At 38.3% G+C, this 15,983-nt stretch overlaps 1 protein-coding gene across 4 annotated transcripts; it reads right to left on the reverse strand.

Moving 5' to 3' along the window:
• Nucleotides 1-880: 880 nt before the first annotated feature.
• Nucleotides 881-15,392, reverse strand: LOC112506503 (cyclic nucleotide-gated ion channel 17-like). Of its 4 annotated transcripts, XM_025110610.1 has the most exons (8): nucleotides 14,998-15,392; nucleotides 14,458-14,538; nucleotides 13,974-14,218; nucleotides 10,156-10,368; nucleotides 9,755-10,044; nucleotides 4,440-4,551; nucleotides 2,424-2,660; nucleotides 881-1,868 (listed from the first exon to the last, which is right to left on the reverse strand). In XM_025110610.1, exons 2-8 carry the CDS (start codon nucleotides 14,525-14,527, stop codon nucleotides 1,125-1,127), a joined length of 1,911 nt encoding a protein of 636 aa, XP_024966378.1. In that variant the 5' UTR covers nucleotides 14,528-14,538; nucleotides 14,998-15,392; the 3' UTR covers nucleotides 881-1,124. The 4 variants fall into 4 exon arrangements, with proteins under 4 accessions (XP_024966378.1, XP_024966377.1, XP_024966376.1 ...); XM_025110609.1 differs by having other exon boundaries at nucleotides 13,974-14,538; XM_025110608.1 differs by having other exon boundaries at nucleotides 14,318-15,392.
• Between the last annotated feature and the right edge of the window lie 591 nt (nucleotides 15,393-15,983).

A 15,983-nucleotide genomic window follows, 5' to 3' on the forward strand; every position in this document is an offset into this window, starting at 1 on the left:
GTCCTTACACCACTAAGTCCCCTCACAAGTATTATCACATGTGATAAGGTGGTTGTTTATATGATACTATAATCCATCAAGACCATCACATGTGATGCTAAATCATAGACGCATACAATCTTTGGCACGACCAAAGTCATTATTTATAAGTTTTGATGTTGTTTGTACAAGTGTGTAAAACATTTAAAGATAGAAAAAAAACTCATAAAGTGTTTAAGGTATTAAACAGTAATTAATGAGGATGAAAATAAAAGAAACTGCTTGTTTATATAATATAATAAGCCTATTCTCCAAGAAGCCCAAATTTCCGTTACTATAAAGTGAAAATTCATTCTCATTCTCAATTTCTATCATTCTCATTCCTTTGTCTGAACCAGATTAAACCACTCTCCTTCTCCGGTGAGAATAGATTGCAACCGTGAAGCTCAACCCCCTCCCCCTTTTGTTATCGAGTGTTTCGTGAATTTGATCAGTTCTCCTTCTCCACCATGCATACAACAAGAACAACACTTCTGAAGAATACAATGGTAGAGGTATAGTAAAACATCATTGTCTCCGACAAATCATAATCGCTGAAAGGTGAATTCAAAACTACGGTGGGCGAAGGAGGAGGTTACAAATCGATTTAAGTAACCGAGCCCTTGTGGACCCAATCAGTCATAACCAGTCTCTCCTTAAGATGTTACCAAAATCCTTCAGGGTTCGGTTAAGCCCAAACTGGTCCCTAGGCATCTATCTCTAAGTACAATTCAAGCACCTTCCTAATAAACCAAACTTCAATTTACTCTGTTAACAAATACCACAAAAGTTAACCAACAGAACTACCATATTTTTTAAGCTCTATCCATGTCAAGACCCTCTACATTTACTTGCTTGTATATTTTACAAACTTTTCGCTCATCCATTAAAGTCCTCAAATATAAAGGCTAACGTTCGTAAATACATCATACTCGGTCAGGGTTGCATCCGCCAGAACCCAAATTCTAGAGCACTACGAATCCCACTCCCTCAGTTACCATATAACTTCAGATTTTAACCAAAAACAATCTAGATTCAAAATCAGCTCACCGGATTCTGGTGTCATTTTGTAAGTATATATATATATATCCTTTTTGTTCATCCAACTAACTGATATCTGGCTCAGCAGAAAAGTCTGGTTCTTCAGGTTTCTGCAATTTGGGCAATCCACCAGCACTTTTCAGCCTCTGAGCAGCTACTCGTCTTGTGTTGGCTGCAAATCTAGAAGCCAATATCGTGACTCCAAGGTTTGACTTCACTTGGGACGGAGGATCATGAGCATGTTGTTCTTGTTCATCATCATCGTCATCATCTTGTTGGTCGTCTTCTGGTTCATTCTGATCAACAAAGGACTCCATTGAAGAGAGGTATCTGGCCATCTTCTTCCTCTTATGCCTTCTCCAAGCAGCCTGTATGAAGCAAGCTGCCCATGTCCTCCAATGGTGGGAGTAATGCCTAAAAGTATGCTGCAACTTCTTGCTGTGTAGTCTCCTGAACTGATTGGCAACAAATTTGAGATCTTCAGCTCGTAGAGCGAAAGCTTCGACTTCTGTAAGGGATCGGACGGTTCTGGTTGAAGAAGGTAAGTTGACTGTTGACTTTGGATGCAAAGCCCATGCAAGAAGTTCTTCCCCACAAAAATCTCCAGGCCTCATAATGATGGAATTGAAGAAGCCGGTTCGGCCACCATTTGTTGTGGAACTTTCGAGTCTGCCTCTGATGATGAAGAACATCTCTGTCACCGGATCTCCTTCACGAACGATGTAAGCACCTTCTGTGCTCAAGGAAGAAACAAGACGCTCGCATATTGCATCCAGTAATTGGTCATCCATCTGGGAGAAGAATGGGACCTACAATATGCAAAAAGATATGAACTTTAATATGTTTATTGGAGCATATAGATAAAAGAGAGAGAGGAGATATTCTTCATATAAAGATTTCTAGAAATCGGCAGACAAACAATTCTTGGTTGAAGGCATAAACTCATTAGCATGATAGTGGAAAGACAAGTGGGGGTAATTATGTGGACAAAATGCATAAAAATACAACAAAGTTCCCTTAGTTCCTATTTGATGTACAAAGAACGTTTTTTTTATCAATCATTGTAACTAAGTTCCAAATTTCTTATTTTGTAATCATTTGACCTGTAACCTGTTGATCTTGTAACATTCAATGACATGGATATCAAGTTTATCGTCCATTTCGCCAAAACCATTTCATGAACAGTTATCCATGTCATCAAAAGCTGGTTACTGGTCAAAATGAGTACAAAATAGGAAAATTTGAAACTTTGTTACATCCGAGAAAAAAATTATCCATTACTCTAAATAGGAACTAAACAAACTTTATTGCATATTGCCCTAATTATGTGCATGAAAATATGAAAAAAGAGTTAGAGATGATACCCGGCAAACAAGGTCCAAGCATAGGTGCCGTTGGATATCCCTGCGAAGATCAGCAGGCAAGCCATGAAGGATAGCTTCTTCATGTACCCCTCGAGTAGCGACCCACTTGTATTGGACAAAACGCCGAACACGTTTTCTCAAATCTTCAGGGAGTTGACGATGCCTCATCCACTCCTCAGTGTCTCTTCGCCTAAGTCTCCATTCCTCAAGTCTCATTGTCAACGACTGCAGGTAGGTCTGCATACACCACAACGTATATATTGAAAGTGTTAATAACTTCGTACACAGATGATAAAGAATATCAATTATGCTAATATAAACTCTTTGCAAGCATAAAAAACCTAATCAACAAAATGGGAACCAGAAAATATGTATATGCAAGAACCCATGAGGAGAAATGTGGCTTAAAATGACCAAAACTCAGAATACTCCAAGTTCAATTTTCTTAAATTTTTTATGGCTGTCTTAACATAAGTCCTATATGCAACATCTGTAGATTACTATTTGCTACTCATATACATGTAGCAAAGGTTATGATATTTGGAGAAAAACAAAAACACATGGCTCAATCCTCATTAGTTACTGATATGCTCTAGCTTCCAAGAATGTTCTACATGCTTCTACTCCTTTTGTCCGATAAAAATTGTGGTAATACCTTTTCACATGCATTGTTAGGAGCTTCTGGATCCATCTAATAAAAAACCCTGCCATTTTTTTTTATTAAAATGTTCTGAATTTTAAGCGCATTTGTGCAAATGAAAAAGGAATACTTATTGGGATTGAGGAGCTCCAAAAGATAGCAAGTGACACGATTTCTAGAAGATAGAAGGTTGGCTTAAAAATTGACCCATCAGAAATTGAGGTTAACCAATCTTACGACAGCTGTGACACTTGCTATGATTTATGGAGCAGATTATTGGGTCACCAAAGAAGCTCTAGTAGGAAACCAATCCTAACCCTCTCCTTTTTGTCTCTCCAATATCTAAAAACCGATGTATACCCTCTTCCCAAATCTTGACTGTCTGTTCCCTCCTCCTTGATGTTCTACATGGTTACATAGCAAATTGCCTTTAAGCTTTCAGTCTTTCGTGCTCAACTCCATCTGTCGATACAGCATCTATGGTAACACCTTCACACTCCTTTCATGTTCACACTCCTACTTCTATCCTCCTTTCTGCATGCCTATTTCTTGTCTCTCTAATCAGTAAACACAAACGTATGTTCAACCTAAAGGCTTTCGTGACAACAGGAGCAAGGTTGCTCGTCTTTACACTCTTGTGCTCTAATCAGCATGGGTGACACTTGTAAGAAATTGCAATTTTCTACCATCTACCAGTAATATCTATCATTACAATCTCAAATACAGAGGTAATAACTAATAAGGATATTTGGATGGCTACTCTCTTATAACATTTAGTTACTGTGTGCTGGTTCAGGGTGAAAAAGTTGTAGGTTCCATATAATATTTCCACAATCACAATAGTATGAGGGGTGATTCCAGCGCACAGCCAGAACATGAGGAATCTACATATAACGTTAAGTAAGAGGCATACATGATTCTTACAATGATAAGTGAAAGTTAGCAATTTTTGGCAAAATACCATCCATCACTACACAAAAAAAATACAGCTACTGCCTCCATACCAAAAGAATGCAACATTTGACTTGGCAAGTAGTTAAATGAAAATGTTTGACTGTTGACCAAATGACTAAAATGGCCCTTTTTAAAGACAAAATAAAGAAAAGCAGGTGGCCCGCCATCAAAGTTAATAATTTCAAGCAATAAGTAACAAAGTGCAAAAACGTCAGTACATTAAGAACTTACCCAAAAAAAATGTTGCATTTTTTTAGCGAAGGGAGTATTATACAGCATGAATGTGGATTTCATACATGAATCCTGTTTTTGAAGAGAATGTATGCACAAAACTTTCAAAAATAGAGGGATAGCACCAACAAAATGTTACAAATTACTTTAGTCTATTTGACTTATATCAATGATGAAGTCTTTCCACATACCTGCATATTGCCAATCAAGTGTGCAAACAAAACAAGACCAACAATGGCAATGAGTATTGCAAATGATGTCTCTCCTATGAATGTGCTTGTTGACAAGTTCTGCCCATATGAACTGGAGAACAACATAAAATAAAATACAACAAATAATTAGTTATTACTATTACACATGACATGTAAATAATTGTTTAATTATTCCAAATAGCACACAATTTAACTTTATGTTGCAAGGATACGGGTATTTGATATGTGGGTGTTGGGATTCAGAGATTCTAAAAAAATTAAAGATCCAAGGGTGAACAATTATGTGTGTACGTATATGTATATACAAGAAAAGAATCAGTTCACAGTTCATACATTAAATATAAATTAATGCTAAAGCTAAGACTAGTGTCACCTCCTTCTTAAGCTAACCCCTCATCTCGTTTTTTTTTCCTGACCAGTTGATCTCTATACGACCACACTGCCACTGCCACTCTTGACCAACTCATCAATGTCGATCTAGACTTCAAAGGCCATACTTGGTGATCCTTTCAAATCTATTCCGGCATTGCTTCATCCACCCTTGCTTGACCGAATCAAGACATCGGTGTTCCTATCCACCTTCTCTTCAACATGCTTTGTCTTTGGGGTCCTTCCAATGGTTTCGGGATCATTTGGTAGGATTATTTTGCTTTTTAGGTATCTCTGTCATGGATTGACCATCTGCTTCCTTCTCCATCAACTCGGCTTGCTCAGAGGATTGTCACGTCATCTTTAAATTATTTCTTATGGTTGTCTCGATGTCATTGTAATGTTGCACTCTCTTTAGTGGTTTGGTGGTGAAGACCCCCGGCTTGTAAAAAGATTTTATGAAAAGAAATTGTAAGTTCTACACAAGATTGAAATAAAGGAAGGAGAAACGAAAAAGTAACAAGAACAAAAAACAAAACGTAAAAATAAATATGGTCATCCTAGAGCTTAGCTATCTCCCACCTACCCTCTACCCCTCATCCCCTCCCCACCATAAAAATACCACAAGGCCCTACACTCAATCCGCCACCCTAGTCAAGCGCCTCCACAAACACCTATTTGAGGTCATCTTCCAAAATGCCTAAAGCCACCATGTCTAGTCTCAGGCACTCCTTCCATGTCCTCCTCAGTCTGCCCCTCCTCCTTACACCCTCGAGCCTAATTCTCTCCACCCTCCTCATCGGAGTCGACATTTGTCGTCTACGAACATGCCTAAACCACTGCAATCTTCCATCTCTCATCTTATATACAATATGAAATAGACGCTGCTCCCAACAAAGCTCGAAAAACCTCGTTCAAAATTTTATCCAACATGGTCCTACCACAAGTCCATCGAAGTATCCTCATTTCAGCCATCTCCATCTTCCTCTCCTTGTACTTTCTAAACTGGCCAACTAGGGGTGGGTATTGGGCGGTAATGCATCCCCCAACCCCAATCCCCGTCTAATCCCCTCGCCCCACACCCGCCCCGACTATTTCACAACAGGTTCAGGGAACCTATTGGGTGCCCGTTCAGTAAAAAATAATAAAAATAGCGTATTTTAAAATAAACATTAAAATATATCATCACTAACTTAATTACCAAAATTTAAAACCATATGTATTTGTTATATAATAATAAAGATATATAAATAAATATATATACACACACACATATATATACATATCTTTGTCAAAATAAAATAAATAATCGGGTTTGGATTAGGGGCTGGTAGTGCCATTCCCAACCCCGGCCCAGACCCAGATAAACCCCTTTCTCCAAGCCATTACTTGCCAAATCGGGGAATCCCTGCCCCGTTGGGGTTGAGTACCCGCAGGTACCCGTCCCTATGGGTAAAATTTCCATCTCTATGGCCAACACTCCATCCTATACAAGATGGTACGATAAAATTTCCCTTAGCCTTAGCGGGACCTTCTTGTGACACAACACTCTAGTTGCAACGCTCTATTTTAGCCAACCAACCTTTATGCATTGAGTAACATCATCCTCGATCCCATCCTCATTCTAAATCATAGAGCCTAGATACTAAAACTATCCTTTATGCATTGAGTAACATCATCTAAACACTTAATTGTATCACAAGCCCAACTATTTAAACAAGAATCAAACAATCACATAAGCATATACATAATAAAGTGTCAAGGGAATCCTATATATCACAAAATGCAATCTCCAAAAGGACATCTAAAGATAATAGTTGTAGCAAGAATGATAAAAGCTAATAAAAACCATAATAACCGGCGCCAGCCTCCCCATCACTAAACGGTTGACGACCCAAGTAAGCACACAACTCCTCATGCATCATAGACTTATCCATCGTGCATGATTGCAAGTCAGTTTGCACGACCCCTTGTTGATGGAGTGACTAAAGCAAGAACAAACACCTTGACACCATGAAGTCAGGTCCTCTTGATGCCAAGTTTGGGATTCTAGAAGCGTCCCCTAGGAAATCCTCATAGAAGTGCTCCATAAATGGATCTGTTGGGGGAAGAGGAGGAACCATGAGTATAAGACCACGGCAGTAGATGCGAGGAGGCATTGGATGGAAGGAGTCTTTGTTAAGCTAAAATCATTAAAAAGAAGAGAGGGCTTCCCAATGTGACCGCTCAAAGGAATGCCAAGACTAGTAAACAACTTGGCCAATAGATAACCATAAGGAAGAGACCTTTTTTATCCGGTTGGGCTTCAAGGATATGATTGATGACGTGAGGCGCATTTGCTTCTATGCCATTAATGAGGCAATAAAGTAGATAGAACTAAAGAGACGCAAGCCAACTTGTGTCCCCATTTTGACCAAGGACATTGAATATCAATATCTTATTTAGAAAAAGATTGTGGGATTAGATTTCAGGTGTAATAGAGACTTGGAGAGGAGCTAAGATTGCCTCACAATTAAGTTTGAATGAAAAGAAAACGGTGAAAAGAGGTCAGAAGATGATGAATACGATTGTCCAATTGACAAAATTCGATAAGCTAGTCAAATTCATCCTTAGACCGGTGATAGTGAGTGTCATGGAATTGAAGTGGGAGAAGCTGATTTGGTTCATCATACTCAAAACAATCATAGCATTCTTTAATAAGTATCACTGACGAGACCATCAAATTGGAGAGAGGTTCCCCGAACGATTTGATTAAACATAGCGTAGATATGGGCATATAGCTTTGTTCATCACAAGGCTTTCAAGATGGACTTGTCAACCATGTGCGATAGAACGGCCATCAATAATGGAATGACGTTCATCCTGACAAGCTATATGTTGCTCATCGGGAGAGGGTTCTGCAGAGGCAAGAGCACATGGGGCTGGAAATCTCCGACGTTTTGGAGCCATTCCTAAATCACATATTCAAACAAACACCAATGAGCCTTAATGCATGCAATGCCTAGTGTAGCGACATGTTAGCATATGTTTTAACATACACTTTAGTTTCTATTTCACATGCATAAAACATTTATATGAATTTCACATGTTTACCTAGATCTAATATGCATTTGATAAGGAAGCAACAAAGTGTAATGATATGTGCCCTAGATCATGAATGTAGTAAGGGATTTCAAGGTTACCAACAAGATATCGAGAGAAAGAAACGGAATAGAAGCAGTAGCAGAAACAGTAGCAGAATCTAATATGCATTTGATAAGGAAGCAACAAAGTGTAATGATATGCACCCTAGATCATGAATGTAGTTAGGGATTTCAAGGTTACCAACAAGATATCGAGAGAAAGAAACGGAATAGAAGCAGTAGCAGAAACAGGAGTACACAGATTAGAAGCACAATTACGACGACGATGCCGGACGTTGGTGAGCAAAAGGACAGAAGTCGCTGCGGCAGTGAGCGGAAGCAGATCAGAGGTTGGAGAAGAACATTACATATTGTGCCAAGGTTTGTGTTCTACTACGAATAACAGCTTATAATGGGTCGGCATCTCGAAAAGGGTCTCTGGGAAAGTGGACTAGCCAACTTGGTGAACCACTCTAAACAACTTTTGTTTGTTGTTTTTGTAGTGGGAACTTTTCTTGAAAAATATTTTAAAAGTGTCATTTACGACCTTACCCCAAATTAAGGTTGTCTAACACCATCCTCAAAAGGATCTTTATGATCCTTATCAATTCAAGTTCAATTTTGCCAAAAGAAAAAGTTAATAGCAGAATTTATCTTCCAATTTTTAGCCTTTGTTAAAAGTCGTCTCTTTTATTCCCATAAAAGGAAGAACAAGACGGCTCCTTTTGGTATCCCCATTATCATATCTCAGTGGATACGTGGGCAATAATTCGGGAATGTGGACAACTCTACCAGGGCTGCCCACCCTACAGCATTCCCAAAGTATGCACCACAAAAGTGTTGAAAATATGACACACAAAGCCATTTGGTGCCGGTGACTTGCACACGACTTTTTGGTCGCCCAGGAAGTCATTGGTATAAGGTTGAACCTCCGTGTACATTGAAAGCGACATGCAAGTAAATTGAGTGCAAGTTGTGAAGTCACACACTTGGGAGACGACAACATATACACAACTTTTGAAGTCCCCCAATCTATTGAACGCAACTTGGTCTTGCGACTAAGAATATCGCATTCTCATCACACGCACAAGGCTTGGAAGCTACAGTCCATATATAACAGCGACTTGCGTCCGACTTAAGGATTGCCTTCAATAGAAGACTAGGCGACTTGCCAGGTTGCCTAAAAGTCATGTAGAAGCAAGAACCAATATATGTTTGCCAATTAATGCTTGTTTCATTGGCTATCATAAGCCTTCCAAATGTTGCAATAACAAAGGCATAGCAAGAGCTTCTTTATACTTTGGTAGTGTAAGTTTATAACTCCCATTTGTTTTGTGCTAATATAAACTATTGTTCCTCTCCTATGGACGTACACTATCACACCGATAGTGGAATCACATTAAATGTTGTGTCTTTAACATACTTTTCAATATCTCCATTGCTTTATGAAGCCATGTGTTGCACATTGGTGATCATTGTTGGTATTTTGAGTTTGTTGAGCACATTTCCGATCCTTATGAGTATTATGTATTGTTGTTGGGTGGTTGTATTGATCTTGTTGTTAATTGGGAGTTGGGACCCAAGATATTGGTTGTTTTTGTGACATTTCCACCAACAAGAAGAACCAGATATCGTGACCAACAAGGGATTTAAGCGTCATCGATTCCACGAGCTTAAACCTGGTAAGACTATTGTTCCTAAGCTAATTCAGAGCTCTAGTAGATCAGAAGGCAGGATCTTCAGCAACAAACTCTTGTTCCCACCCAAAATGAACAACCAGATAAACTTGGAAGAAAGGCATACCTTAGTTGTTGTAAGCCCCACCACAAACAATAGAAGTACTTGCGAAAGAAATTTGAGGAGATGACATTTTTCTGCACGGCGTTTTGAAATATTCCATACTTGAATTTATCATCATCAGCAGTACACTGCTTAAAAACGTTCGTTGTACCTGCCCAGTTTCTGTAACCAGTAAGATTAATACTGCTGCAATCAAGATATTCAGGTCTACATGTTCTTTCCGTTTTGCAAATAGATTTCCAGCAGGACAAGTGTCGATCAATTGATAGCAAATACCAAGCTGCGCCCAATACCTAATTAACAAGAAAAGCACGTGTCTTGTGAGGAAACCATGAAATGATATTGGTTATAATTTCAATATCAACTATAAAAGGCTGACAGGTATGTAAATCATATATACATACATGACTAGCCAGCATGTACAACATTAAATTATATGCAGCCCCTGCCCAAGCAGTTTTTGTGATAACTCCCGTTGCTTTGACCAGTTCAGAACTTAAAGGAAAAATCAGATATAATCTCGGAATATATTGTAGTAGAACAATCAATGCAAGGGCATTATTATTGTGATTAGCCCGCCGGTTCCTCGTTGCAGGTATGATGAACCAGATAACAATCTGCATAAGTCCCAAAAATATTAACACAAATAACAGAGTAGAAAGGAACAAAAAGAATTACTTATTTACATGCTCCATGGACAATGAATAAATGAAATAAATTTTTCACAAGGCCAACCACAAGAAGAGACACGTTTGGAACTTTTGACAAGGTTCATATTTGAGCTATACAAGGCAACTGCAGTTGTTGGTTCATAACCGGAACGCATAAAAGGAACTCTAATTCACTCTACTGTTTAAAAAAGCAACTTGATATGTTTTTGTATCAACTCTTCTATAACCAAGTCCATTCAGAGGTTTTATCTCATAGATCCTATTCGTCCAATGATTTAAACAACAAATGTTGAAAATTGAGCAACCCAACTGTACCAGAATTGTGTTAGATACAATAGCCAAAATCTATTGGTTAGATATGGGGAAGGTGATTGGATGAGTCAATCCACTGTAAACACACACACCTTTAATACAGCCATATGAGCAAATCATTCAAGAGGATTAATATCATTTAGAGCCATAGAGGTGTAACATTCCAAGTATGTCAATCTTGTGGTTTTTTATGAAGAGAAAAAACCTTGCATAGAGACTGCTATGACACTATTCGGGATATCTCCTTTTTCTTATGTATTTCTTCTTTTGTTGTTTTGTGGCTGTCATTTTGTGTCATATTTTAACCCACTTGATTGCTCCTAACTAGAGAATAGAAACATTTGGTTTCCTGCCACTATATTCAATTTGATGTGTTCTTGAAAGATGTGACCTGAAATTCACATTCTTCTTAAAAGCATGTTCATACAACACTTCCATACTTTACTAAGAAGTCGTGAATACACGAAAAGAACTCTCGGTACAAAGATGGCAACTTTGTAAGCAACTTCTAAAGACACTCAATAACTCTTGTTACATCATTTACCACAGGTGATGCGACTTGCCAATCTCGCTATCGGCTGAAATGGCATACCAGGAGACGTCATATGCAACTTGGGAAGTTGCCTACGAGCAGATGAAGGTTTTTATAGCCATTTTAGGTCAAAAATCATGGTTAACCTAATATACACCTATACACACATGCTATTTTCATTTTGTATTCATTTAAGCTCGATTCTCCATTACTTGTACTCAACTCTATCAATATAGTGGATTTCTCGGTGGCCTCCTCTGCCAGTGGTTTTCCCCGATTTGGTTTTTCCACATAAATCTTTGTGCCTCTCTTATTGTCCGTTTATACTTGTTGATTATTGAAAAGTTTCCAAGATGTTCCAGCACTTGCTGATCTCAGTTTATTGTTCTAGTGATGAAGATTGGGTTATTAAAGTTCCAATAGGTTGACTATTGTCGAGTATTTGTGATTTGGACTTGGTAGCTTTATTTGATTTGATTGATGAGTTCTAAATTGACAAAAACACTATTTATCACAAGAGCATGAGTGACTACTAAACTGACCCAGTATATCTTACGTGAGATATAAGCAGTCCTGACCTCTACCCCAAAAGAGTAGAGCGGTTGTTTCCATGGAGACCCCAGCTTGTGCAAGAGCGTGAGCGAACAGTTAGAAAGAAATAATAGTAGCAACATATTGACGAATTACAAGAAGGAGAAAAAGTAAACAATAAGGACATAAGGTATAAGGAAAACATAAGAAAAGACGAGAAAGAAAAAAAACCCACACAGCACAAACAAGTCCTAAAACACATTCCCTGCCTAAACTACCAGCACACTACCCCCAACCTGTCCAAATAACTTGAAGTTCTCAAACATAGTCTACTAGCCTAATCGTCCGTCTCCAAGTACACCTGTCAGAGGTCGAGGTCGAGGTCGAGGTCAAGGTCAAGGTAGGTCCTTGGAAATGTCTCAGGCCGCCATGTCCAACCTCAAATGTTCCCTCCACCTCGCTCCCTCGACCAACACTCTTTCTACTCTCCTCACAGGTGCCGTCATTGATCTCCTATGAACATGACCAAACCAAAGCAATCTGCCCTCTCTCAATAACCAACTCCGCCCTGAAAACCTCGTTCCGCTAATCCAACGAACCCATCATTTGAATCAACTAAGGTAAAAAATAAAACCTATGGGACGGAATCCTGTCTAACATGGTCCGACCATAGGTCCACCTCAGCATCCTCTTTCCACAACTTCCTCTCAACGGCCTTCAGTGACTACACATCACAAACATATTGCAATGCATGGCCCTGAGGCTGATGAGACATCACAAACATTGCGCGGGCAACCCAAATAAGAAAATATAAGTTTGGTTCCAGAGGAAAGCTACAATTCATTCCTTAAGATTCTGAAAGTACTCCTTGGAAGGAGTTGTGTTCTTCCATTCTGTAACAGATATAAAGTTAATCAGAGGGTCAAAATTGATGGTAATGAGAAAATTAAAACCCAACCCATATCTCATATCCTGAAAAAGTTAAACTAAGAAAGTGTGCATAAACAGAAGATGAATTTGAAGCTTCAGGTGAGAAAGGTACCCAGTTCAACTCTCCGAATGATTCTGTTCACAAATTACATGCTTAGCAAGAGAGAAGATATAGGGTCTCATATTATTCCCTACATTAAAAGAAAAAGAACTTGGTGGTTTAAATTAAATACCCATTTTTGCAAGGACCTAACTTCAAAGACGAAGGAAAATAAATTCTAAAGGAGGCACACAATCAACTGAACAAAGCCTCTAACACAAACAGGTTTGGGTTGGCTAAAAATGAGACTCGTAAGGAGAGACATAGACATGCATTTGATTCCCGTAGAAAACATCTTTCTTTCTTTTCCAGGTGACTAGCATTGGCATATACCTCTGAAAATATGAAAATCAAACGACATGCATCATCACATGATTAGTGCAGAAGGTAGAAACCGTAGATTTAGTAATTTACAGCCTTTTTCACTTAAAACTAATTTTCTAACTTAGTTCCCACACATGTTTATTATCTATTTTAATTACAACAGAAAGATCTGAATTACTTTCGTTTTAAATTTGGCCAAAGAATAAAGGTCTACAGTCCATAACCAAGCACAACTAATTTTTTTGACAAACTTTTTGTTTCTCACATGTCTTTCCTAAACCTCTTCATATGTGAGGGGTTTTCACGGAAACAGGAGGGGATTTCACAGAAACAGCCTCTCCACTCCTTGGGGTAAAAGCAAGGTTTGTGTACATTCTAACCCCAATACCCCACTTTTAGTGGGCTCTACTGGGTAGTTTTGGTTTGGTCCATAACCAAACACATTGACCTAGATAATTCCAATTATATGATTATGTCTAAGTATAAAAATGGATCTTTGTGACATCAAGTGGTGTTCTCTTGTGGATACAAAGTAAGAGTGTGTGTATACAATCAGAGCATATTTTAGGACACTTCTTCCGACACCAGTAGATATGTGCCATGCAGTTTTGCTAGTGAGCTTTTCGTAGCAACGTCATTTATGCCAAAGAGTCAATAGCCCAATGGCACTTGGGTTACCGTCAGATCCCAACCTCTTTAGAGGTCACGGGTTCAAACCTCGCCAATGGTGAAGAGTGTGTGTGAGTTATGCCGTATATAAATATTTTGTACTTCAAGAAAAGATAATTGATGGTAGAAAAAGGAATGTCATAAACGATGTACCTGAGGGAGAGGAAGTGTTGCAATCAGATCAATGAAGAAGTCGGTTCTAATATATCTTCGAGCAATCTTCTTAGGATCCATAACAAGTTCACCTCGCCCAAACACCCGAGAGCTAGGGGCAACATAAGCTGTCCTGAACTTAATTGCAACATGCAACATGTAGAACAAATCTGCCAAAGTGCGGAAAGTTGTCACAACAATCCGTAGATTCAAGTCCGTCTTGACACACCAGGAGTCTTGGCCTCCTTGCACACCAGGTAAATAAAAATATAGTGGATCAATAAATAGTGCCAGCAAGCACGAGACTATGAAAACCCGGTTCCACTTCAACACAATCTCACTACCCGGATCAAGTATTCGCTTCTGCCACGGCTCGTGGTCCTCAGGAAACAAGTTACTTGTTCCATGCTTAGGGGGGGAAGTGAGATTTCCCCTTACCGGTAACCCAATATTAGGTTTTAGCAGAGAGGATGGAACGTTGTACCCAGAAGATGACTTGTCAAGGTGTAAAGGCTCAGTTCTTCCCCATAAAAAATCATTCTTTTGCTTGCCATTAGTGTAAAACCTGCAAATATAATTATAAAGTACATTGATATCAATTGAAGAGCTTATCCAGAAATTCCAACTCCATAACTTCACAATCATATCAGGATTAATGGTGTGAAGCATTAGTTGGTTGTGCTTCAATTCCAATTCCATTCTTCCTCAGCTTTACTTTTTTTTACTTTGGGTCAATAGTTTACTGTTCTTGCAAAATCTTTTTGTTGTTAGGTATATTTACAAACACTTTACCGGCAACCAACCAACACCATCTTGAACCATACAAAAAAGCAGATTTTCATCATCACACACCTTTTTGGTTCCTTAAATCTGACTGAAATAAACAAGAATTGAAAGAGGAGAAGCTTATACATAATAGAAGATCGAATTTTAACGAACACCCACTTTCTTTTCCTCGTCAATAACATTAAAATTCCAAATATATGGGAAAATTAGCAAGAAAAGATTTATAGATCAAACTAACTTGACAAGCTTCTCCTTGTTTGGCTCCATGAAAGCTCCCGATTCTCGAAGATTATACACTAATATTCAGTTGCCGTTCACCAGTCACAGTCACCAGAAGACTATGAATACACACATACGCGTACAGAAACGAAGATCACCCAAGAGGACATAAAACATCATTAAAATTGAACGAGCAACGAAGCACTACAAATCATCTTTAAAGTACCAAAAAAGTAGCAAAAAGAAATCCAAAAAGAGGAAAGAAAAAAAAAAACCCTAATTACAGCACTGTTTGCAAGTAAAAATTGATGGGTTTGGGGGGAAAACAGAGAAAGAGTGAGAGTGACAGAGAGCAATTATTGGGTGATGGTTTTTGTTGCCAAATATCGTAAAGTATCAGAGGAATTTCAAAGCCACATTCTAGGAATGTCAAGGGAGGATTAAAGAAAGCAAACAAACCAGAAACTGAATTCTTACCAGTAATTTAGACACCAAGTGGTATTATTTGTGTGAGAAAAGTAGAGTGGAAGTATGGATTAAAAAATGTCAAAAACATAATGAAAATGGTGTCATAAGTCACGAGCAACCACCAAAAAGAGTTGAATTGTGGGCCAACTCATCGTCATGAATTCCAAGAACAACCATATTAAAATACTTAAATCTTTTTATTAAATTTTAATCACTATTTTTTTATGTTATTAATTTAAGAAGTTTTTATACAATAGAAATAAATTATGTTTTAAGCGAAATTATAATTTAATATTCTTTTTAAAGCAAGATATTGTTAAACGACAAATAATGGTGAAATAACAAGGAAAAAAAACGAACAAGATGCAAGACAAATGAACAAAATCACCTCAAAACATAACAACTAAAAACCAACCACTAAACCCAAAAAACAAGAGCAAAAGGAATTCGAACAACACTCCGACTAACAAAGCAAGTAGCTACCAAACACCTCCTAAGAGAAACCAATCATCAGCTAGCCCATGATCATTATTGGCG

Source organism: Cynara cardunculus (genome assembly GCF_001531365.2).
Source record: "Cynara cardunculus var. scolymus isolate 2C chromosome LG 2, CcrdV1, whole genome shotgun sequence".
Lineage (NCBI taxonomy): Eukaryota > Viridiplantae > Streptophyta > Magnoliopsida > Asterales > Asteraceae > Cynara > Cynara cardunculus.

Coding starts and splice junctions, on each gene's coding strand:
- LOC112506503 (XM_025110607.1), bottom strand. CDS start 14,672: ATGGAATTGGAATTGAAGCACAACCAACTAATGCTTCACACCATTAAT. Junction 4,552..9,754: donor TGGGGCTTACAACAACTAAG/GTATGCCTTTCT, acceptor GTTGTTCTCCAG/TTCATATGGGCAGAACTTGT. Junction 1,869..2,423: donor GCTTGGACCTTGTTTGCCGG/GTATCATCTCTA, acceptor TGCATATTGTAG/GTCCCATTCTTCTCCCAGAT.